The 25,469-nt window shown below is 41.0% G+C and overlaps 1 protein-coding gene across 3 annotated transcripts in view; it reads left to right on the top strand.

Moving 5' to 3' along the window:
• CNST (consortin, connexin sorting protein) overlaps positions 1–6,966 on the top strand; it is a 45,373-nt gene extending 38,407 nt beyond the window's left edge. For all 3 annotated transcript variants that reach the window (XM_030236112.2, XM_030236113.2, XM_030236114.2), the window contains 2 exons: positions 3,296–3,431; positions 5,061–6,966. In XM_030236112.2, the coding sequence (XP_030091972.2) occupies positions 3,296–3,431; positions 5,061–5,266 (342 nt within the window). In that variant the 3' untranslated portion in view covers positions 5,267–6,966. The remainder of the gene's footprint in view (positions 1–3,295; positions 3,432–5,060) is intronic.
• Positions 6,967–25,469: the final 18,503 nt, after the last annotated feature.

Here is a 25,469-nt window from a genome sequence, read left to right as displayed (position 1 = left end):
TGGTGAAAATGCCACCACACACCTGCATGCCACTTTCAGTTCCTGTACAGTGACTGCAAAAGCTCCTGTCAATGGATTTTGTGAAGGCCAGCAGAGCTGAGTAAACTCAGTTACAAAGATACTCCAAGACCATCTTCTCCTAATTATCCAACTCAGAATTAAGAAAATATCTGATGTTTCAATAGGGTCCTTTATGCAGCTCCTTCATGTAAGAGCTGTTTGCAGGGCAGTCTGGTGCAAGCCTGCATTTTTCTGCCTGTGGTTCAAGGCAAGCCTCTGCCTGACTTGTGGTCAGATGTATTAACCACAGTTCCCTCATTAACTTCCAATTTAAATAGTATATTCTGCCTTTTTTAATTCCCCCTGCCTCCTGAAGAGTGGAATGCAAAACTTCATCTTGTGTGGCAGCTAAGTCCTTCTCCTTGGATGTTTAATTAGTGGGAGGTGGATCTAATATAATCACTTTGTGTATTGTAGACAAAGATAAAAAACCTTAAGTTTATAACTGATAAAATTCCAAGGCAGATGAATTTTAGTCATGCCATGGAGCTGAGTCAGGAGAGGTTTAGATTGGATATCAGGAGAAGGTGGGTGGGCACTGCAACAGCTACCCAGGGAGGTGGTCACAGCACCAGCCTGGCAGAGCTCAAGAAGTGCTTGGACAATGCTCTGAGGGACATGGTGTGACTCTTGGGGTGTCCTGTGCAGGACTAAGAGTTGGGCTCAATGATCCTTGTGAGTCCCTTCCAGCCCAACATATTCTATGATTCTATTCTAGGGAATAATCATGTAAAGGGGCCATTTTTCAAAATACAGTTTATGGCTTTTGTTGAGATAGAGAAGTAACACTAGCCACACTGATTTCTATTGCAAAATCAAAAGCATTTGCTTCCTCTTTTTAAGCAAAAGAAGATGTTCAGAATAGAGAAACCCTAATGTGTTGTATCACATTAGGTCTTTATACATTTAAAATAAATCCTGAAATGTGTCCATGTAGGCTGACAGGGAAAGTAAATGAACCTCATTGTAGCAAGTCTTTCCTCCAGAAAGCCTTTTATGTAACTGTAATTACTGCAACACATTTCCACATAATCCTGTCAAGGATAGCCCTCTGGCTTTAGGCTTGGAGAAGACACAAGTTTGTGACACAGTCATTCAGAAACTACCAAGAGCCAACAGACAAAAGGAAGTGCCTCAGGTTGCAGTGACGACTTGCAGAACTGAGCACCACTTCTAGTCTTAGGGCAGACTGGTAGGAATGCCCTTCTGTCTCTGGGTGACATTCCCACCTTGTGCAGTCCAAGCCACTTGGGAATAATCATGCCAGGAACAGCCAGCCTGATGTGTGGGTGGTGTGGGAGGAGCAATTGATCCTCTTTATGAAAGCTATGCTGTAAGCAGAAGCTTAAAATAATCTACTAAAGGATAGCATTTCATCTCCACCCTTCCAAATAAATAAGTGAAATTAAAGGTCTCCTACATAATCCCCCTTCTTTGTCACAACAAAGAAACGTTAAGTGTTGATTTTTCTGCTGGCCTTTTAAATTTTCATGGCAGTTTTGCAAGGCTAATTTAACATTACCAGTAGAAGCTGCACCTCAGTGCACTCATCTGTTGTGATGAGACACTTGCAGACTATTATTTCTGGGTCATTTGTGCCAACTACTGGTCCTCTGCATGTTGACTGAATTTATTTCCTCTGCCTCCACACTTCCACTACTTTCCAAGTACTTCCTTACATTGTTTCATTAAATAATCCATTCAAGCTCTTGAGCAGATAAACAAAAGGGAAAGTGACTATCAAAAGCCTGGCAGAGATCAGTTTTATCCCCTGAGTTGTTCTGGGTAGCGTTATTTGCCCATTTGAGAGCCATAAAACACTGGCAGACCAGAGACCTGCCAGTGGAATTGCCACATTTATCAGTTCAATGTTGCAGAGGCCAAGGCTGCCCCGGTGCCTATTGGATTGTGCCCTGTGTCTCCCTGTGTGCAGAGCTCCAGCTCTCTGACTGTAATCAATGCTTTATATAAGCTCACAGCATCAGGCAAGCTTAAGGACATAAGTTATGAAGTTTTTTGCTTTCTGTTTCTCTACAGCTCTTGGAAATGCAAGGCAGACAAGTTTTTTATGGGTGATCTTCTAACTTAGATTGCTGTTGTCTGCAACTACTTGGAAATTTGGGGTGGTTTGAGTTTTTGTGGAAATTAGAGGCCTTTGGGGTTATCTAATAGAAGAGCTGCAAATTCAATTATAAACGTGATATGTTTTATCTGTAGCACAAATGTATGCATACTACTATTTCAATTTAACAAATGTTACTGCTGATCTACAGAATTAAGTTTTTTAAAGTCCTACTAAGGTCTAAGAAGAAATAAGTACAACATTTTTGAGACAAGGATGCTCACAAGGTAAAAAAAAAACAGGGCAATTCTAAACAATACTTTAATTTCTATTTATTTCTAGCACACCAGGAACTACTTGCTTAGGAAAGCATTTTTCTCCTGGTACTTCACCTACTTTCATTTCATTAATAACTAGGATGTTACAGACTGCTCAACCAACCCAGTATGGCTTAGCATATATTCTTGCAACTAATGGAAGTGCTCTAGCAAAGAGAAGAGAAGGTGTGGTTTATTGACTTGTTGACCATAGTGCTGTTTGTGCAAGCTGTTTGGGTGACCAGCCTGTAGGGGAGGATTTTTGAGCTGCTGCTGTATGCAGAGAGCTTATTACAGTGTGGAGCTGGAATCTGTCCAGAGCACTGAAGCTTTCTTTTTCCCTGGTGTTCCCTCTCTTTGGTTCTGAGCCCCGCTGGAGCTGCTTGTCCCCCCTGGGGAACCAATTGCAGTGCTGGAAGATTAATCTCCCAATAAGTATCTGATGGTCTCTGCAGGATTATATCTTTGGAGAGGCAGCAGCAGTGTGTCATTGACTTCTTCCTGCCCTCTATGACAGTGATTTTGACACAAATCCGCCTCACCACTGCCCCTGCCCATGTGAGCTTACAAAGGAACACAAAGTACAGTCCAAGCAGAAAATGTCTGTGCATTTCACTTCTGTAACAATTAAAGGCAAGCAGTGTCAGTCAGCAAAGAATGATACTGCAGCTGTCCTGTCTGTTCAGGACTTGATGTCTTCAGGAAGGAGGTTTCACAAGTGCTGCAATGTTTTAGAAAAGTAGACTAGAAACCATTTATTAACTGTTTAGCTTGGTTCCTCCCTGAGACATTGTGAGAAAGCAAAGTGTGAGCTCTGTTTAACATCTCTTGTGCCACTCACTGACTTTCCTGATAGATTACCCCAGTGGAAGGATTGGTGTCTATACTAAAGAAGAGAGATGACAGAGATGGAAAAACAATTGCTCAAGTCCAGCAAAGGCAAACAAAGAGAAGAGTGAGATTCCAAGAAATGGAAGACACATTGGATCAAGGTAGTTTAAGTCTGTTAATTCATGGATTGTACTCTTGGGGTGCAAATATTGTCAATCTTTTTGTTCACAGCAGCAAAGCAGGATTTATTGAACATACTCCCTTTTTTTAAAAAACTTAGTAAGTAAAGGTGGTTGATCAAAGATTGTTTATCTCTACCAGGTTTGGGTTACAAGGCTACAGAAGGATACAGTGAGCACACTTCTGATTTAAAGCTTGGTTGAGAATGAAGTCACTGCTTTTTTCCTCTGGCTGAATGATTTACAAGTGACAAATAACTGAAGTCCTTTCATTAATGTTCATTGCTTAGAGGTGGGGGTGTAGGCTTTCTCCCTAAATCCATTTACTGTGTAGGTAGAGGGGTGCAAGAGAAACAAGTCTGTTGTGCTTTGTCCATGAGTACATTTCCAACCCTTTCTAGTGGTTTCCATGCCATGGGAGGGTCTCAGATTTTAACCTTGCTTTATAATTTAACATCTATACCTATTTGCCAGCTGTCATTAAATCTGGCTTTACATAACCTTTTGATGGGCTAAATAGCCTCATGAGAAACACAGTATGCTTCTCATGTTATGCTTTTTTTTATCCTTTAATTTAGAGTCTCTTACTCAAATTGAAGAGATACTAACAAAATACTTTTGATTGCTAATGATATAGAAAGTTCTATCTACTGTATATGCCAGCCACTAAATGGTATAAATTAGTTCTTAAAAGTGTTAGCATGTCTCAAACATTCACAGCCTAAAGAGACCCTACCCCATCTTTTTCTTGAAATTATTTTAAAAGTATTTATGTTTTATTTAAAATTCCAATTAGAGTTATTTCTATGATTTTTCCCCAGGATTTAGTGATTCAAAAGGAAAATTGTTTTATATTGTTATTATTACTTCAAGTTTGATTTCAAACACACTCCAAAAAAACCACTTGAATGTTTCTTTTTACCCCATTTCTTCTCCCTGGTGTAGAGTGAAGGGAGTACAGAAATTTCCTTAGAGCCACGTCAGTCTGACAAAAGGCACAGATGTTGTTCATGTGTACAGACTGGCAAGGACAATGAGGTTGTGAGGATGTAGCAGCACCTCTGCAACCTCTGCATTGCTCCCACTCTGGAATAAACAATCATGCAAGGAATTAGCAGAGGATAACTGAGATGTAAAATAACCCCTCCCATCAGCCTACACTGAAGGTTTTGTGTCTGTAGTGAAAATGTGAGAGTAATCACGAGCAGTTCATTGTAGTGCAGTGTCATTAGAAATGAAGCAAGAATGTTTCCATTTGGTTTTGTTTCAAAGCCTTGGTTTCATTTGAGCTGTTCCATGAAGGATGGCTTTGGTGTGGAGCCTTCTCCCAGGTGAGCTTATTGTGCTTCAGTGTGGAATGACTCCACCAGTGTTCCCAGCAAGGACAGGTGCACAGACTGCAGAAATGGAGCAATAGACTTATTTAGATTTCTGAAGAGACTGAGGAACATAAAATTCCCTGTGTATTGTGGTCACTTTGACATGGTGAGCATTATTAAATGTGTTTACCTCCTGACCCATTCATGATAAAAGCCCATCTCAGGTTTTCTCACATGTATTTGTATTGCTTTGTATTGCATCTTTTTTCACCTTTGCTGCTCTTATTTGCAGATGAAGTGTCTGGTGGCTCCTGTATTTTGCTGATCCTGCTGTGCATAGCAACTGTTTTCCTTAGCATTGGAGGAACTGCACTGTACTGCACCTTTGGTGACATGGAATCCCCTGTGTGTACTGATTTTGCAGCCAACATGGATTTCTATTATACACAGATACTGCAGCGTGTGGAAGAGCTGAAACACTGGATAGCCTTCTCATAGCTGAAAGGAGTGGACACAGCACGCTCAGACCTCACCTGTGGTTACTGGACAGAGTAGAACAAAACTGTGATTTCAAGTTCTTTAACACTTGCCACCTGCAGGTGATGTGTATTTGATGAGATACTTTCACATTTACCTAGAAATCAAGAAAATTTTAGTTTAGCAGTCAGGTGGCAAAATGTTCACATCTGTTCACAACTGTAGCAGCGTGGTATGGGAGCATAAAAAGTTATTCTCTTCATCCTTTGGAAGGTAGGCAAGTAGCTTTTCATCCATTTGAGCAAGTGAAGAAGAAGGAAGAAAATTAACTGTCTTCTGTATTCTCTCCTATTGCCACACATTGTGTAAGCAATCTCTGGAAGCTTAGTAAAACTACAGCTTTAATTTACAGCTGTTTGTGCAAAGGTGTTGCCTCCAGCTATCATGCAATAAGTCTCTGTTTTATGGAAACGTTATTTTTTTTCCTAAGTCTTGATGTTTTTATCCATTTTATTTCTCCTGGTGAGCCATGTAATTATTTGGGTGGAGTGAGAAGAGTGCAGTGGCATTCACAGAGCCCTCATTTGGTAATTACCAGGCTGACCCTGTACCTTATAGCTTGGAGTGAATATCATGAATGGGATAAATCTGCTGGCAGATTTCACTAAATTTCTTGGACCTTTACTCTCAGTATCATGTGGGTTGTTTTAGAAATGGAAGGTTAAAAAAGAAATCGCTGGTCTCACTAAACACAGAAACAAAAGATGTTTACTAAATTATTCATATTAAATAATCAAGTGGCTTTGGCTCATTTTAAAGCACCTGGTAGCAGGTGTGGGGCTGACTGGGTTTTCCTCCAGCTACGTCACTGACTTGGAGTAATCACTTTGTGCCTCAGTTTCTCCTCCATAAATGGGGAATAATGATCCTTGCCTTTGTCTATGAATATTTATTGGAATTAGGGCTCATGTCTGATTCATCCCAAATGAGTGCACAGGATCCCAGAACTGTTTGGCTGCAGCCTCTGTCAATGAGTAAAGGTTCTGTGAAGGGGGACTGATCCAACAGAAGAGGTTCAGAGGCTCACTGCAGATCCACAGCCTGTCAGTATTCCAGGGCACTTGTTCCAGCCCATAAAGCACATTTGCATTTATTTGCCCTGCAGTTCTGAGACCTGTATTGTAAAATCTGTTCTTTCTCTATCAGCTTTACAAACAAATTGAGATCAGGACAGAGTCATTTGAAATGGGTGTTTCTGTCACTCGGTGCTCAGCCCTCCCTGTGTGGTGGTGAGAGAAGCCTGGCAGGACAGAGAAGGTGAGAATTGGACACTCAGGGCCTTTGGGCTGGCAGCTGTTCTTGCACAGAGCACACTGGTGCAGCCCTGCTGACAGGGTGAGTGTGAAAGGATTCCTTTACACCTCAGGAAACAGCTTTTTTGAGGGGCCCACTTCACTCCACTCTGTGATTTCCTGCTTACTAACCTTGTACGATGCAGCGTGTTCAGGTTTAGGACATGACTTTGTAAAATGCTATGAAGTGAAACCTTTGAGATACTGCTCAGAATTATAACATTAAAGATCATGCTTTCTGACATTTGCAAGCAAACTGTCCCTCTAGTGAGCTTGGTTGTTCCTAAAGCACTGTTACACTTAATGGGTTTTTAAAGTGAAAGTTAAAATCATGTTTTTTTCTAGAATAAACTGCATGTATGATTTCTCTTTTGGTTTTCTCTGTGGAGGCTTAGTTTATTTATACCCCAGGGAGCCTCATGTGCAGCTTTATACTAAACTAGCAAATTTCAAATGCCCAAATTAATGAAAACTTTTGCTTTTAGAATGAAACTTGAGAATGGTAGCTTGGGGGTTGTTTGTTTGTTTGTTTGTTGTCCTCAAGAATATAATGATGGGCTACTCTAAAGGAGAAAGGGAAAGACACTTCTGTGTTTTAAAGTGTAACTGGCTGGTTCAGTTTTTTATTTGAATTCTGGGTTTGTTTGCTTATTTATTTAGTTTTTCATTTAAAGAGAATCTTAATTTTCTATTTTGGCAATTTACTCACAGAGTAATTAAAAAGCATGCTTTCAGTTAAAATATGTATTTATAGTGACTCTGTAGTTAGAATATATTTTGAGTTTTTGTAACTTTACATTGAGTGTTTCTGGATATTAAGTTTATTCCTAAAGAGACAACTGTTCATTTCAGCTTAAAAAAAAAATATTTTTAACTTTTTGTGCACTTCATCACCAAAAAGATCAAGAGGTATATATAAATCTATTTATTCAAAAGTATATCAGACATGGATATCAAAGATCCACAACTTTTAGGTTCATTTAATTAAAACTGTTGTAAAACAATTATTTTATTTAAAACTATAAAGCTATTTAAAGTCAAAGCAATTTTTAAGAACTTTTTCAGTTTCGAATCAGTGATCCAAATCCTGGTGTTTTCCCTTTGTGCTGTGTTCCTGGTGCAAAGGCTCAGCAGTATCAGCAGAACTGCCTCCAAGATGAAGAGGAGGTTGTGCAGCACGTCACCAACACGTCCCCACGGAGAAGCGAGCAGCCAGGTGTTCTCAGACACCCTTCCCTTGTGACTTGGAGCATCTCTTCAGCCTTGCCCAGCTATGCCAGGGTGGCAGCCCTGCAAAGTCTCCCAGGATCTGAGGGAGCAGAGCAGGCACATTTGCACAGGCTGTCTGGCTCCTGAGCTGAGCTGCTCACGCCTCAGTTGCAACCAAGGGTTCAAATCTGGATCCAATTTCTGTTGGCATTCCTTTATGAAAAGCTGATGGTGCAAACTCCTGCTTTGTGTGACAGTTCTGTCTGTGCTACTGGTCTGTGGGATTACCAAACTTGCAGCTATCAGCAGAACCAAATTTGCTTTGCATTGGAGCTCCAAAGAGTGAGCAGGCAGGCCTGGTGTTGGCCTTCCTATGTGTTCTGTTCCCTTTGGAATACTGGTGACATTGCTTCCAGCTGGGTGACCTGAGGGGTTGGGATCTTACAGAGAGGTAAATCAAAGCAAAAAGAAATGGTGGATTTGAACAGTTATTACTCATCTGAGTGTTTGAGGTAAAATAATACCAAGCAGCAGCTAAGATTGCATCAGGAGGAAGAAAGCAGTGGAAAATGCACACTCTTGGTGCATTCTAAAGCCTTTTGTATGTAACTTTTTATTCATTATTTCCTTGCCTGCCACTGTCTTTATGGCTGTTCTGCTTGGAATAGAGGGACCATACTGTGCTGAGTTGAAAACATTTGTAGTTGGTAAAAAAATTCAGGAAATGGTTCCATACTTGACAGTAGTTTAAAAAACTTTTCATAAAATATGACTGCATTTCAGGCTGCTAGTGTACCTTCAGAGAAGTTGTGCCACTTAATCATCTGCAGCACTCTGCTAGAAACCCCCACCTTCCTGTTTATTCTTTGAGCATAATTATTTCAAAGAGATTTTTGTGATAAAGAGAAAACTAACAAGGCTTTTTATGTAGATTCAGCATTATGCTGACAAAAGATCTGACCACATAATTAACACCCTTACCCCAAACAGCCTAGACTAGACCAAGAAAGCCACTGTGCTGTAGTGTAGCCACACTAGACTACAGGCTTCTTCTCAAGACAGCATAAAGAAGCAAACATTCCACAACCCAGGTGTGCCAGCAGAAGTTTATGATCTAGAAACAGGCTGTGTTTTAATTTTTTTTTCCCATTATCCTTGGTTTCTTACCTGGAAAATGCATAGTAGCCCTGGTGACAAGCAGTAGGAAGTATTGGAGCAAAAAGGGAAACTCTGGTTTAGGGTTCTTGGTGGTAAAGGGCAAGTTTGAACTATCAAGTAGACAGAGTACATGGGAAGTCCAGATTGTTGTGTGACTGGGTACTGTTCCACTCAATAACCTAAGGGGATGACCCTCCAGAGGAAACATGTTTGCCTACTTTGTACTGTAATGTAAAACCAAGAACATCTGAAAGGAATCAAAGTTATTTGTAACAAATTTATCTTAAGCTTCCTTTAGCAAAAGGAGTAAATAACTGTCTTTGAAAGTCACCCAAGCTTGTAATTTACATACTGTAGCAAAAAAATAAAATAAAAACTGTCCCAAAGAAAATATATTAAGCTTTTTGGATACTGTGATTTCTAAATGTCTGAAAAGACTGAGATTTTCTGTGAAATTTAAGTAAATGAACAGTACCTCCAATAAGAATTTCATTACTAAGCCCAAACCAGAATGGAAAGTGAGGATAATTGTGTAAGGTTTGGTCTGGTTTTTGGTGTAGTTTTCCTGGGTGTGTTTGTGACAATAATTAAATAAAAACCCAGTTTCCTCACAGAGCCTGGTGCTGCCACACAGGTGGGTTTCAGGTACTAAAATGTTGCCTTACTATATCATTGTGAAAGCAAATTGACAGATGGCAAGTTCAGAATTCCTAGTAATTGCTGGGTGGCCTGGAGAGTGGTCACAAGGCATTCTGCTCTCTGACCTCTCTGAAATAAATAAGAACACAAACAGTTGCAAGTCAATCCAACCTAGTAGCCTCTGATCTGAATAGGAGTGTATCAATACTACATTCTACAACACTTTCCCACCTGGTTTTATTCCTTCTGGCTCCTTTCCACTTTACCACTTCTTTCCCAGTATGAAACAGCACATTCTCTATCATTCACAGGACTATAAGGGAATTGAGTTAAGAAGGGACCTCAGAAATCCTCCAGTCCAACCTTCTGCTCAGGGCAGGGTCAGCTGAGATCAGACCAAATTGCTCAGGGCTTTATCCAGTTGGGTAAAAATCCAAACCTTGAAACCCCGCAAGGATGAAGACTGCAAATCCTCCTTGGACATATTTCTCTGCCTGGCTGTGCTCAGGGTGAAAAGGTTTCTTTTCATACCCTGTATAATCTCTCCTTCAATTTTTTGTCTCCTGGTATTCACTGCTGTGAGGGCATTTCTTAGTAACCTCCTCAGAGAAATCATCTCCAGGCTATACACTATTTTCTACCACTGTCCTTCTGATTCTTCTCCCTTTGTTGTCCACAGTATCTTCTTTCCTGACAGCGATCCAGAATTCTCCTATTAAAATAGGGATCCTGCATCCCTTTCCTCTTCCACCTTACACTTTGAAATTCAATAGCAAGATTTAGAAATCAGCAGTGAGGCCACAGGCAAAACTGAAACAGCAATTACAGCTACTCTTGCAGTAAAAACTCTTGGCTCTCACTGGCTCACCAGTGTGCAGCAGTGGTGGCAGAACTTGGGCTGATTCTTGTACTACTCTTAAATAGATGATGTTTAAAGGACTGCATGCTGACGTCCATGTGTCTTAGTGAAATATTTGAAATATTTTTCTCTAAAATAGCTACCCAAGAAAGCCTAAAGTATTTAGCTATTAAATCCTTTCTTAAAAATATTTTTTTAGAATTTGTCTCCTTTAGAATTTAAGGTTCCTTTATATCATTTGTGATTTGTATTACTTGGAATTAAAAGTCATGGTAGTTCATGTTGTCATAACATGAGCCTAGGGTTTACTGATTTCAGTAATGTCCAAATATTGTGGTCATCTCTTGAAGAAAATGATGGTGGGGAGTAGGTGCATGCTGTTTTACAATTGCTCTGTGACAGCTGTTACTGAATTGATACCAGTGAATTTCAGCCTAAGTTGTCCACTTGGGTTCATCCGGATTTTTTTATTTTTCTAATATGGCAAACAGGCTAAAATAGAAAATATAGAGACAGCACTGAAGCACAGCCAAAATTTCTAAGATATGTCCAAAATTAGACCAAAGTCCTCTATTAATCTGAAATTTTAAGCTGCTCTTCTTGAAAACAAGTTTGAATCCATCTTCACATGACATCAGATCCGTCAGCTCTCTGCCTCTGCTTTTTGCCAAGGAGCTGTCTAGCAAAGTGTCATCTTTTAGCCAAGTTGGGCCCCTGGTGTAGCACTCATTTGTTAGGCTGCTGGGAAGGTTCCAGGAGCACTTCTGTCAAGTGCCAGTTAATGATGGTGTCCCCTTTCATTGCCTGGCACTGAAAATGAGTTTAAGCCCCAATGTTGTGCTTTCGTAGACTGATCAACTTTAAAGCTGTTACCAAAAACAGCTTTCAGAGTGAGAGCTAAGTGTTTTTCAGAAAGCACCATGTGCCAAGCACTGCAACGAGAAAACTTGACTGGTTTTGCCATAACATGTCCAGACTCCACAGTTGCTGTTTGCAATGCAGGGAAGCAGTGCCCATGCTGTGTTTCCAGCAGTGCACCCCTTAAGCTGGCCAGGATTCATTCTGTGCTCCTGAGCCAGCAGCCTTGCATGAGAAGGGAGTGGTTGCATCAGAAATGATGAAAGCATACATGCCCTAGAAGTTGAGCAATGGGAGGTGGGAGATGTTCCTTCCATGTAAAAGTTACACCTAAAACTAGAAGGTTTTTTCTTTTTTTTTTTTTTTGTACTTTCATCTAGGAACCATTAATCAGTTTTCTTTCTTATCTTTTTATTAGAGAAATACAGCATTAAGCCAATTCCTCTGTTTCTTTTCCAGAAATAGGAATTAATGCTTTTTGCCAGAGAGAACGTGCATCTTGCCACTTGATGCTGAGAATCTTCGTGCTTGTACAGCTTTTCTCCCAGAATTTCTGATTGAATGGATAGATTGTCTCTGAGGCTATCAGAGTAGCAAGAACATTTTCACACTGTTTTTCCTGAGCCAGCTGAATTCAGTGCATTATGGAAGGGACTTGCAGAAAAAAAGGGAGGGGAACATTTGAATCACTAAGGATCCGTACGGTCAATTTCAGCAAGACAAAATGTCAGTATCTACCATCACAGAAACCAGCTAGGTTGCTTCAAAAGACCCACCATAAATAATAGAAAAGAGTATGTTTGAAAAGAGTTCTAAAGCAAAAAAAAAAAAAAATTCTGAGGTTTCTAGTGACTTTTCAAAGATTTAAAGATTTATGTAGAAATTGATAAATAAGAGGGAACAACTTCTCAGTGTTACACAAAGGTAAAAATAAAGTATCTTATGGGCAAAAGGGCTGCAGAAATAATGTGGCATAGATTAGCTACTTAGATCAGCTATGGTAAATTTTTACTGGAAGGAATAAAAAATATTTCTGATAAAGGTATTTATCAGTGATGGGGTTTTTTCATCAGATTTTACACAAACAGAAAAAAGACACACAATAGTTTAATGACATCAGGGAGGGAAAAGCACTAAGGATTAAAATACTGTTAAATTCTTTGTAGATTCTGTAGGAGCGAGTGGTTTGTACAAGGTCATGTAGCAGGAAGAAGAAGACCAAGATCAGAGTTTATAAATCCTATTTTATGATCTTTTGTCTTCTTCCAGTTCCCACTAGGACAACACAGATTAGGGAAGATAAATGAGTAGACTTTTGTTCATAGTCTCTTTGACTTCACACAGCTTTGAAGACTTTCTTTAAAGATATTTTCATAGTATAAATTTTGTGGTGATCTTAAGGAATCAATTATATTCAAGGGTTGAATTTCCTTTCCAGTATGCAGGACAAACTGCAAATGCCCTTTGGGTGTATTTTTAGTATTTGATATCATCATAGCCATGGTAGCTGGTTGCTATTTACATGTATTAAAACAAATGGTATCAACAGACCACAAACTTGTGGGAACACAAAGTATAATGGCAATTTCTATCATCAGAAAATGAGGCTCAGGCTGTCTGCAGTTACTTTGTGTTTCACCATCTAATTCATGCTCTGTTAAGTACCAGGGAAATAACAATTCTCAGCAGAAGGGGCCCTGCTGAGAATCCTAATCAAGGCACAATCTCACAGCTCTGCTGGGCTTCACACAATACCTGTGGCTGTGCCAAGAGGGAGGAAACAGAGCGATGTGGAAAGAAACTGCAGTCCCCAGATTCTGCCTCCCGGCAGAAATGAACTTCTTGTGAGGCACAGAAATGTTTTGAGTGGATGTTGTCATCACTGTCTGCAAATGTGAAAGATGAAAATAATTTCAAATGCTCTTGGCATCCTGAAAAAATGACTTTAATAACCCTATTTTCATTTCAATTTTGTGTTACTGAAAGTTTTCCCTTGGTTGAAAGCAAAGAAAATTATGCAATGGGTTTTTTGAAGGTTTTTTTTTTGTTTTGATGTGTACTGTCTCTTGTATTTTTCTATAAATAGGGAATTACTTTTCTGTGTCAATTCACTGGGTAATAGCCCATGATTTACCTACAAAGGCAAAGTAGATGGCCATTAGCAATAAGTGACTCATGTATTATAAAACAGTCCCATTAAAGGACCCATCCCTATCAGTCATGCAGGAGGATGATGAAACAATATTTTCAGTGAATAAGCTGAATTTTGCAACGCGTAGCAAGCCTTGCACAGCCCACCCACACTGCCAGCTCAGTCTGGCACTTTGGTGCAATTTGTGCTGGGATCTTTCAGGGCTAAAATGTCTCAGCACAGAGCAGCCAAGGAGGCAAGTCTTCTTCCCTTTGCTCCTTTCAGCACAGGGATGACCAGGTCTCTCAAAGCTTAACAGCCAAGAGTTGTCTTTAAAGACACCTGCAGCTTCAGCAATGAAACCCCAAAACTATGACTCAAATGTTCTGCTCCCAGGAGATCAAGCAGTGTCCTTTAAGACTGAGCCTGAAATTGTTTTGCCTCCAGTCCAGCACAGAAGAGGCTGCACAGCTGTCCTGTGGTACCAAACCTGCTGATATTCATTAAGTGGATATGTGTAGCATGAGGGATCAAAGACTTTGGGATCCCTGAACAAAAGCATCATGGAAATCCTAAAAAAGACTTGTAGAAAGTTTTGAGAGGAAGCAATGCTGCTGAGACTGCCTCATGATCTCACTGTTAATCATTCAAATAAGAACAAGTTTCTTAAGGTAAAAAGGCTGCATTCTGTGGCACTTAGAGAGCACTTACCATTCACAGTCATTAATTTAAATATGGTTTAACAGGTCACACTAGATCAGAGACAGGGCAAATTTAATTTTATTTTCTAGCTATTGTTCGGAACTGCACTGTTAAATAGAAAACTACTTCCTTTCCAGGTTTTGAGGTGGTTTTTTTGTTATTGTTGTTGGGTTTTTTCCCTAGTCCTTATATTCTTTTCCACTTTATTTTTCTCAAATCTTCATCCCTGCCTCTGGACAAAATCCTTATTAACTAATTGGCTCAATAATTTTTATTTTTTATGTGGCTAGAGAAGGAAATGGCTGTGGCTGGAAAAGGCTGTGCTGTGACACCATTTGAAGTAGTTGGGAGGAAGAGTTGTTGAAGTGATAAGAACACAAACCTGGAACTTGTTGGGGTTTACTTTAATTGTCTGCTTTTCCACAAATTTCCTGTGTGTTCTTAAGCACATCACTTAATTCTCCTGTGTTTCAGTGCCCTGCATATGTAACAGGGACAATTCTCTGAAGGTCCCTGTGTACTCATTCTAATGCTCCTGAGAGTGAGTGGAGTCTTGGTAATTTCAGAAGTAACACATTTTAAGCAACATCAGCAACTTGCAGTCACACTTCGACTGAGCTGGCTGCCCTGCATTGTCACAAGTAATTGCAATGAACCCTGCAGCTGAGAAAAGAAGGGAAGAAAACCCTTCTTCTTATTCACTTTCTTTTTTGAGTTTTCTGTGAATATGAAAGCTGTTTCAGAGGGGCTGTAGGAAAGAAGTATGGGAAAATTAGGGAGATACACTCTAATATTTCTGCCAGTTATTGTGCTGGGCCATCAGGTAAATAATTGCATTCAGTTTGGGAGGGGGGTTTATGAGTTGTTTTAGCATCATAATGACTATACTGTGACATTTTACAGCTATTTTAAAATACCTGCAGAAAATAAAAAGCTGTAGAAATAAAAACTGCTTTTGCCTCCCTGCATTTCCCTGGAGTGAGGGAGGGGTAAAGCCAGTTACCTGATGGATTTCAGTCTCTGGTATCTGCAGGGCACAGACTTGTTGGTCCTTCCCACTTTATTTCACCTGGAGAGGAGCAGAGCTTTTAATGGGCTTCATGTTGCTGGTGGTCTCTGCAAAGGGTGGGGAAAGGAGAGGGGGAGTTGGCAGAAATAAACTGTGGAAAATACAACCAGGTTGTTTTAAAAAATGTCAATGCTAAAAGCTTTGCAAGAGAATGTGGCAGTGTGTCCCCCATCCTTTTCACATATATACCAATTAAACTTTTTTCTACCTGTGACTCACTGTAGTGACAGGATTAGTTGGGATTTAGTGATTTAGATATATTTAGTGATTTAGATTCTCAGGTTCACAGAGAAATTACCCATCACAAGCTATTCACTGGAAATCTTGAAAATAATGTGGGAGGCTGATATAAAGGAAGAAATGAGCCAAATTAAGTTACATCTTCGAGTTCAAACACAATCTAGAAATTCTCTAGTGCAGCTGCCTCCAGATGCAACCTTCTGTCACAGGTATTAGCTGTGGAAACTGCCCTTGACTGCAGAGAAATTCAGGCATTTTGTTGGTTCTGTGGTTTTTTCCCTCTTTTTGTAAGTCACTTTCTTGTAGGGTTTTGTGCAGAAGGTAGAGAATTTTGCCCATTTTCTTCCAAATATGTACCCAGGTGGTGGCAGAGAAGAGTGATGGTACCATAGTCTCTTACTGAGATAGAAAAAGATTATGGTCACAGCAGGTAGCACCCATTTTTTTGGTGCTATTGTTACATTATGTGGACCCATTTTTCAGACCCATGCATATCCTATTCTTTTACTAAATACAGAGAAGCCACCATTTAATGCTGTGTATCCTTATGTCACACAGGAAAACCAGAAATGGATGTTAGACAAATAATCCTATCAACCCCTATTAAAATTCAATGTTAGATCTCTGTGAGCTGAAGTATTTATCTCAGCACATCTCACTGAGGTGCTGCTTCTCAGCACCCCATGATTTCCAGGGCACATTTGAGTAAATGGTAAAAATCCTTTAGGAGGTGGAGGGAAAGGGCAGGTCATGTAATTAGATGAAAACAGATCATATGAATGGGATTTTCCTTGTGATGGAATACTTATTGCCAATCTATTCAAATTGGAGAGAGACAGAGGAACGAGGGATATAACTGTATCATCCTTTCTTCAGTCTATTTCTTGTTTCTCATTGTTTCTTGACCCCAAATATCTCATTCTCCAAAACAAAATTCAGACTCCTGCTGCTGCTGCTTCTGTTACTGTATGGAGTGCTGCTTTCTAAAAGTAAATTACTGATAGACTATGCTGGACATGTCACCAGCAATGCATATTATCATAAGATATTTGCTTCCTTCTGAGTTTTCCTCCTTTGGTATTTCACTTAGGTGCACTGCAAATTTCCAGTGTAACTACCTTTGAATTTCAAATTCACTTCAAACCAGCCCATGAGCCAGGCATGGTCTCTGTACTTGGCTGAGCTTGCACTAGTTTAATGGGCATTGTTGAGCAGCCTTCTCTCAAATTATGCAAAATTGTTGGCAGAGATCGAGTCTTCTGTCTTTTTAGGGCCTCAATATTTAAATATTTAAATACTTCAATATTTACAAGAAAGCCTGCAAACCCTGTAGTTAAATGAGTGCTAATCCATCACCTCAAGTGAATAGTTCCATAAGCAGAAGCTGATGTGGAGGAGGCATGTAAACTAAGACCTAAAACCACTCATTGAGTAAGGAAGGCAAAAAGAATACTGAGCAGCTTCCCAGTGACTATGTGAAAAGGAATCCTTGAAACAACAGGATATGCCCATGTAATTAAAGACAGCACCACAACACACAGGTACCAAAAGCCCAAATCACAAAGTTCCAGCAGTCTTATTTCTTGGATTGGAGGCATTGGCTTTACAGTCTTAATAGACAGTGCTCTTTAGAGAAGCAGCAACTGAGCTGCATTGCTTTGAAATACTCAGCTCAATCAAAAGCAAAACAATTCTGAGTGTTGGCCTATTTTCTTCCAAAACAAAATCACAGTGAAATGGAAAAAGCTGTCAGATAGACCTGCAGAATCATCTCTAGCTAGAGCAAAACCAGATTTTTATATGCTCACAACACTTCTTACACAGATATTCTGGTGTAGATTTGTCACTGACCTTTCAATCTTGGAGACAAGTGTTTTATTGCTATTAAAATTAGCATTTAAAGCTAATTATGTACCATACTGCCTGGCAGTGCAAATTTCATTTCCTTTCAGGAAGGGAAACGGGATCCTGTGAAACAGCAAAGAAAGGCTCTGGAAAGGAGATATGATCAAATGAAATGCAATTGGAAAAAACCCAAAAAAACCAGAGAATCTGGAGATTTAGTGACTACAAGAAAGTGGTCTGGGAGGAGATGAGGTGCAGTGCAAAGGACCAAAGGAGGCCAAAACTAACCTCACAGCTGTTGCAAAAGCAGGGAAAAAAGCAAGGAGGCAGACACAACTTGGAGGGGAAGATGTAAGGGACATGGCATGGATACTTAAAAAAAAAAAAAAAAAAAAAAAAAATCTTGTTTATAGTGAAAGCCATCCAAAGGCATGGCATGCCATCAAGTGCAGGGACTTGCACCAAAGCTTGCCCAATTGGTCCCCATTGAAATCACAAGATTTCGTTTCCCTTCCCAAAATGTACTGCTTCACTTCTGCATTCTCCAGACAAGAGCAGCAGGGAACACAGTCAGACCTTTCTCTGCCCTGTTCCTCTGCCCAGAGCCTGGTACTGCCCCACAGAGAAGAGGCAGTGCAGGAGCAGCCCAGCTCCCCAGGCTCCAGCCCCCTGTCTGCCCCACACTTTGCTGCACCATGGCCAGGGAGCAAGAGTGCTCAATTTCCCTCTCACCACTGCAGTGAGCCCCACAGAGGAACTCGACTTCAAATATATTTGACATGTACCCAAAACTAGTAAAATGCTTTGAGACACTCTTGACTTTTTTTGTTTTAATGCTAAAGAAGAGAAAAATATGTCGTAGTTATGATTTGACACCATGATTTAATTTCGAGCTGTTAATCTCATATTTTTTCAATAAAAAACATACTGAAAGAACCCCACAGCCAGCTGCTGTCACTTTTCTGTTGTTTCTATGTTACTATCCTGGTATAAATTTTATTTCTTTGGTTCTTGTAACATTTCACTTCATCAGGAGGAAAACAGAATGATAATGCCTGATTCCTTTTCATGACACTGACATCTTGAAATTACTGGGTTTTTTTCCTTCCAGGTTAAGTAGAGAGGCTGGAAATCTCTTTTAATAGCAGGTTTTTATTTTCCTGCAATTCATCTTTTTCATGCTGGCTGGGTAATTTAATTTGTTGTTGACCTAGTTTCATGTACAAAAAATTAGACTATTATCACAAAATCTTCACCCTTTGCGACTTAAAAAAAAATATATGCTATCAATTACTTTATGTTACAATACTTTTCTTATTGACTCCCCTGTTTCACACAAAAACAGTTTCTTTGTAGCGGCCTTGATGATGATTCCTTTCTAACAGTGAGATGTAATTACTGCCAGGAAGGGTGACACTGAAATTTAGCCATGGACTAGAGTTTGAGCAGCATGGCACGTGCTGGAGCTGTCACGGACACCACAGCTCCACTGGCAAAAAGGGGAAGGAGGCAGGAAAACAGGTTAAAAAGCAGGTTAGCTGTGTGATTCTTGCCATCCCCTCTAGGTGATCGATTCTTCCTTGCTTGCTCTCACTTTGGTAGCCCTGGGAGGAGCAATCAGTTCTCTCAAAGCTTTTTGGCAATTTGCCCCACTTCTAACAGATTTTGGGGAGGAGCTGGACCCAACTGACCTTGGACAAGAGGCTGCAGCTGTGAGTGTCATGGCTATGACTTTTTTTGGTTCCACCTAGAAAGGGAATTTGTCCCAGTTCCACCAATGAATGACTCATTTCCTGGACATGTAAGTCAACATAAATCTCTGGTGTCCGTAAGGAAAATGCAGTTGTTAGTAATTTAACTTCCAGGGGACTTAAGGTAAGTTCAGCTTCTTTTTTTTTAAACTATACTTTAGATTTGGATGCAGATCCAAGGTATTGCTGCTTGGCCAGGAGTTTGGTGGATCTGGGACAAATTCCCAAAGTGCCTCCAGCAGGTTTTTAAGGAGGCAGGATCTGCAGAGCAACATTCCTGGAACTGCTCCGTGACTAAAGCTGAAGTCTGTAATAACATGTTCACTATTAATGTTTCTGCAGTTCTCTCTTCTAAGTATGGATGTACAAACAGTCCATGGAGACCTTCATGCCCTCTGTACCCACCAGAGTCCTTTGCCCTTCTCTTCCCAGCTGCCACAGGGAATTATGTGGGAGAGGGAGAGATGCAGCTGCATGTAATAGTGATGCTAGGTCAGCCTGGGAGAAAGCAAAAGGGCCTAGGGGAAAGGGAGGGAATAAAATGGAAAACATTACAGCCACAGTTTTTGGATGTGGATGAGACAGAAACTCCTCATGAGCCTTCTTTGTAAGGTTTGTTTAGGGGTATCCTCTGTGCAGTCTAGAATCCCTACCTGCTAGGTGATTACACAATATGTTAACTGAGATTTCAGATATTTTATGCAATCTGTTGTTTCTAGGAGACTGATAATCAGAGATAAAGGCTTCCTCTGTATGTTGTGTTTTCAAGACTTTGTGTTGTATCCCAGGTCCAACAGTGTTTTTGTGGTCTCAGCTAATTGTTGTGTATTACTTGAATCTGATTTTTTTAATTTAAAACTCTTGTCCCTTGTGGCTATGGAGAGACAAATATTTTAAGAAGATTGAAGCCTTAGAAACTATAACTTAAATATGAAAAGCTTTAATTTCACTAGACTGTATTCAAATATTTCAGGGTCAATATTTATTGTCCATCACAGTGTACACAGATACTACTTGTTTATATCCATAGACCAGTGTTAAATCAATCTCATATCCAGCAAAAGAGATACAGCAAAAATTAAGATGTTTTGCAACCAACTCTAACCCCAAAGTCCTTGAAAGATCCTCCACCTGGAGGATGTGAGGAAGACAGATGCCATGCATGAAGAAGGACTTCTAGTTGTTTACACACAAGAAACTGTTCTTCCAATTTTTGTAAGACATCTGTGCAGAATCCAAATGAGTTCTTGGTAACATATTATCTCATCAAACTGAGGAGATGTCCTCTCCCTTCCTGTCTGTCAGTGAAATGCAGGTAAGTGTGTGAAAAGCAGGTAAGAGGTCATGTGCTCTGTGTTCTGCCTGCACACTCGGCACTTTGAGAGGCAACAGAGATAACACAGAGAGGACATCAATGGGAAGAGAACACAAGTGGAGGATGGAGACAGGAGGAGCGAGCTCTGGGCACAGCTTGATGGCTTCCCAAAACTGGAAGGACAGAGGGAAATCTAGAGACAATCTTGTTCAAGTAAGAGGCCAGATACAACAGTACCCCTCGCTGCGTTTAGTTTAGCTGTGTGTACATCCCAGTCTTGATTTTGGCAGAAATTATTATTTTCACTTTCATCCCTTCACTCTTCTCCATGGTCCCTGCAAGAGAGAGAAAACAAGGAATATGGGGCCTGATGATCTGAGATAAGAGATTATTGAGAATTCCCACAAAATTAGTCACGGTCTCTGGGAATGCTGATAAGCAGAAACCTCAAACCCAAACAAGCATTCAGATTTTTATTTCTAAACAAATGTTGACCTCTGTGCAGAAAGCACTTTGCAGGCTGCTGCTTCAAAAATAGAACTTTTACACACTTATCCCTTCTATGGGTTCTTCCCATCCCTCCCTGCCCACACGAAATGGAGCCCCCCTCCCTGCGGTCCTGGCCCTGGAGGCGGGAGCAGAGCGGGCGGTGCCCCCTGCTGGTCCCGCCGGGATCCTCTCGGCTCCTGCCTCGCACCGGCTCAGCACACAACCGAGGAGTATCCCGGGCTGGAAGGCACCCAAAATGGCCATCGAGTCCAGCTCCTGGCCCTGCACAGGACACCCCAAGAGTCACATCCTGCGCCTGAGAGCATTGTCCAGACACTTGAGCTCTGTCAGGCTGTGCTGTGACCGCTTCCCTGGGGAGCTGTTCCAGTGCCCAAACACCCTCTGGGTGAAGCCCTGACACAACTCCAGATCATTCCCTCGGGTCCTGTCACTGGGAACCGCAGAGATCGGTGCCTGCCCCTCATTTTCTCTCACAAGGAAGGTGTAACTGCAGCGAGGTCTGCCCTCAGTCTCCTCCAGGCTGATCAGACCACGAACCCTCAGCCACTCCTTTCATGGCTTCCCCTCTGAGCCCATCATCATCTTCACAGCCCTCCTGTAGGTGCTCTCTGAAAATTTTCTATCTTCTATACCAGCACCAGAACACTGTACTTTAGTATCCATAGCCTGTAGTTATTCTTAAGCTACAATGTCCTAGTTTCAGTTTCCCCTTCACCCAATGCATCTTATTTATTCCTCTAAAGAAGATTAGTAATTAAAAAAAAAAAATCCAGGATGTTGTGTACAAAATAATACAGAGTAAGCAGGACAACCAGAGCTCTTAGTATTTATCACTGGTATAGAATCATTAAAGGACATGAGAAAGTGTTCATTAGAAATTACCTTTCCTCTGCAGAGGCAGGTATGGCTGTTAAGCACATAATGAAATATAAGAGCACTCTGTCTCCAGGCCCATTAATGAGCCTTTGCTGGTGCTACATCAGCACTTGCTTTGTTTCAGTGATGTGCTGTTTTTTAACAAGGCCTTGGCATGCTGCCATTAACTCGGTTTTATGTCTCTTTGGTGTTTTCATAGCTGCAGGCCAGATGGTTTCAGCATTATATTCTTCCTCTAATATGAAAGCTGATCATGGTGCTCCAAATTACCTTCATTCCACATGCTATATATTTCGTTGTGTATCACTGTGCATTCAGCATTAATCATTTCAGCTTAAACCAAACCCAGGAAATTTTGCATTTTGCAATTAGGCAGCAGGTAGAGTGAGCACAGCTGTCAATGGGGCTCTGACTCTCTTGGGAAGCCTCAACTGCCACTGGATTTGTAGGATGGGGTAGAGCAATTAGTTTGAAAAATTCCATTTCAGTGTTGAGTGCATGATTAAATGGTGAACTAGCCTGGGAGGTATGTGGAGACAGTGCAGTGGTTTCTACTACCACAGCACTGAGGTGTTTCCCCCTCTTCTGACATCTTTGCAAAAACAAGCAAACAAAACTCCTGCTGGTGAGCCTGTGATGAGCCTGATGTGAGGGGCAGGGAAATGCCCGGTAGTGCCAAATGCAGACTCCTCTTCCTCACTTGGGCAAATTAACTTTACAGCTTTCACTCATCCTGATGGGATAGCACTTCTCATTCTGCTCTGATTAACTTCATGGCTGCTCTCTTGCCCACTCCTAAATGTGTATCTGGATTTGTGAACTCCAGAAATGAGCTCTGGGTGAGGCAGGGCAGTGTGAAGCCAGGAACTATGAGGGAACTCCTTCTCTGCTGCACCCAGAAGAGGGTAGGGCTGCAAAAGGTGGTTACTGGCACATATCTAGGAGACAAGAATTTTTTTTGGTGAAACAGGAACTTTGAAAAAGGAAGAAGATCCGTAACAGAAGCTAATTTGTAGCAGTGGCTGAATGATGCAGTAAAATGCAGTCTCATGAGCATAGCAAAAATGATAACAGGACAGAAAATATCAGCAGCTGGGAAGAGTATTTCTGGTGGCCACAGTTTGCTGTAGCAGCCAGCAGTGCCTAGACAAGAGTGTATAACCAAGACAAGGGCTTCCATATTCCTCTGTAGCTTAAGCTCATTGCATAAAAAAAGGTCCCTTCCATTCCTCATTCCAGAAGGAAATAATTAAACTGGCAGGTAAGAAAATGGCATTAGGAAAACAAAAACAAAACAAAAACAAACAAACAAAAAAACCAACAACAAAACAAAACAAAAAAACCAAACATGTCTCAAGCTGCATGCTCCATGAGATTTTGTTTTCTATTTTAGGGTTTAGGGGTTTTTTAATTACTGTAAAATTGGAACAAATTCAAGTATTTTCCAAACTTTGCAAATGGGATGGGATTGTGGGAGGATGCCAAACCCTGGGGGGGGGAAGGGGGGGGATTTAATGAACTGCAAAATCTCCTCTTTAGCATTAGTGTCCATGTCTTAGGTTTCATATAGTGGACATTAGTAGCCATGTCTTAGATTTCATATATCATGAAGAAAATTGAGCAGTCTGAATTTTAAAAAAGTTATTGATTTGCCTATTCCATAAGCTATCAAGTGAACTGATTTGTATGCCAGCCTTATTTCTGACAGCTGCTTTGCATTCATTCTGCCAAAACCCTCTACCACACTCCTTTCCACCTCTTAGAAAATATTTATCTTACCTGCAGTAGGAATTTATACAACCCTGCTGATTTTGTTTTGCAAGTGGTTTGGAAAGAGTTTTGTTTCAATCTGTCTCCGTCACCATTAAAACTGCATTTGGTCTTTTGAGCTTTTCTAGAAACTTCTGAAAAGAAGAACTTAGCTCTGTGAAGCAGAAGTGGTGTGAGCTGTTACCGTGCAGGTACAAAGATCCCTTGCCTGTTTGTTTGTTTTGAAAGCATTTGTGTCTGAATTTAGCCTTTCAATCAATAGGTACACGGCAGCCAGTAGCTGTCTCTGAGCGTAGGAAACCAACACATCTCACTAGAGGGAGCACAGACACAATTTCTGGGCTTAGCAAGGCGCTATTACACCTCACCATGTTATTTGCCGTGTGTTTTGTCGGTAAATCTCCCCAGCTCATTAATTTACAGTCCCTGGGTGGGCAGCTACATAGCCTGCATTATGAAAAGTACACCGAGATTTCAACTGCAGATAATTTGCAAATCAATACTGAACTGGGCAGGGAAACCTCAAATTTTGTTTGTTAGCACTGGTAATTATTACCAGAATACCTTTTTGGAAAGCATAAAAATGGGTCAGAAGAGCTTTGTTTCACTTCCTGCCTTCCTGTTCCCTGCCAGTGCTTTCCTTGCCCTTCACTAGAGTCTCGGATCTGAGTACTGACACCTTCTGCTGCACGTCCTGCTCCTGCAAACCAGGGTACCTGCCTCAGCCACCCTCCTGGCACAGCAGCACACCTCAGCCAGAGCCCAACCTTTGGCCTCTGTCCCCGACCTAACCCACTGTCCGACCCACAGCACACCAGGATTCACCAATGTGCTTTATCTCGTTTTGCCCTTATCTCTCCTTCCCCGCCGCTGTGAGCTGCAAGTGCAGGCTTGGGCAGCACCTGTGCTGCTGCTGGAGGTGAGGAGCAGTCAGCTGCACTCTGTACAGCAGCAAGGCTCTGTTGGCTCGCTCTAACTGCTGTTGGGAAAGTGTTTATCTGCTGTCCCAGAAGTGATTAAGGAGTAAAGCCCTTTAACAATGTGGTCAGGTATTATCTGCCATCAGGCTGTCCTCCCCATGTCATGCAGTTGCTGCTCACATGGAGGCTCTTGTTCAGGCGAGAGTCGGCACACGGCAGACTTGGAATCTTTGATTTTAAAATAAATTTTTATTTTAAAACCACCTGTAAAAAAGTCTGTCTGGCACACCGTGGGAGCCACCTTTGCTGGAGAAGACTAAAATACTGATATGAGTTGGAAGAATCGTCCAAAACACTTAGGACAGTCTTAGGCACTCTGCTAGAGGGGAGGTGCAACAGGAGGAGGTCGGACAAGATCAGACAGTGGACTTTTACCCTTATCACCCCACACATAGTTCAGGTTGTAGTGAAAATGTTTGATAAGGTCAATTCCTTATTTCATATGAGTTGAGCCAGCTTCAGTAGATGACAAATAAGAAGTTCAAGTAAAACATTAAATAACTGGTTCTCACCTTGGTTAAACACCTTGATGGTAACCCAGAAATTCACAAAGGTAGGAAGGAATTTTCTCTCTGTTGGTAATCAAGACTCTGGCCTGGTACAAACCAATGCAGGCCTCTACACAGGCCTTGCAGAGTTACCTGGTGTGTTGCAGGTCTCTCAAGAACATAGCAAAAAGAGCTGCACTGCAGATATTCCTCACTTTGGAGGACCATTTAGTTCTTTGGGATATCTCAAATTTCAGTTACTGGCTCTTCATGCTGCTGAGCAGCCAGTTTTACAAAACAAGGGGAATTTGCTGTCTCTGCATTACATCCTGTGGTTTTGTTCTTTCTATCCTCACAGTGAATGCTCCATGCACTGTCTGCTCAGTTTAGGACTGAGGCAAGGCAGTGGTCTGAAAGTTAAATCTCTGCTTTTACAGAATGAACAAAATTTAATAGTTGGTTAATCTTGTGG

This window comes from Serinus canaria, chromosome 3 (assembly GCF_022539315.1).
Source record: "Serinus canaria isolate serCan28SL12 chromosome 3, serCan2020, whole genome shotgun sequence".
In the NCBI taxonomy this organism is placed as follows: Eukaryota; Metazoa; Chordata; class Aves; order Passeriformes; family Fringillidae; genus Serinus; species Serinus canaria.
The sequence above is the reverse complement of the archived record's forward strand: the minus strand, read 5'-3'. Positions and strand labels throughout refer to the sequence as shown.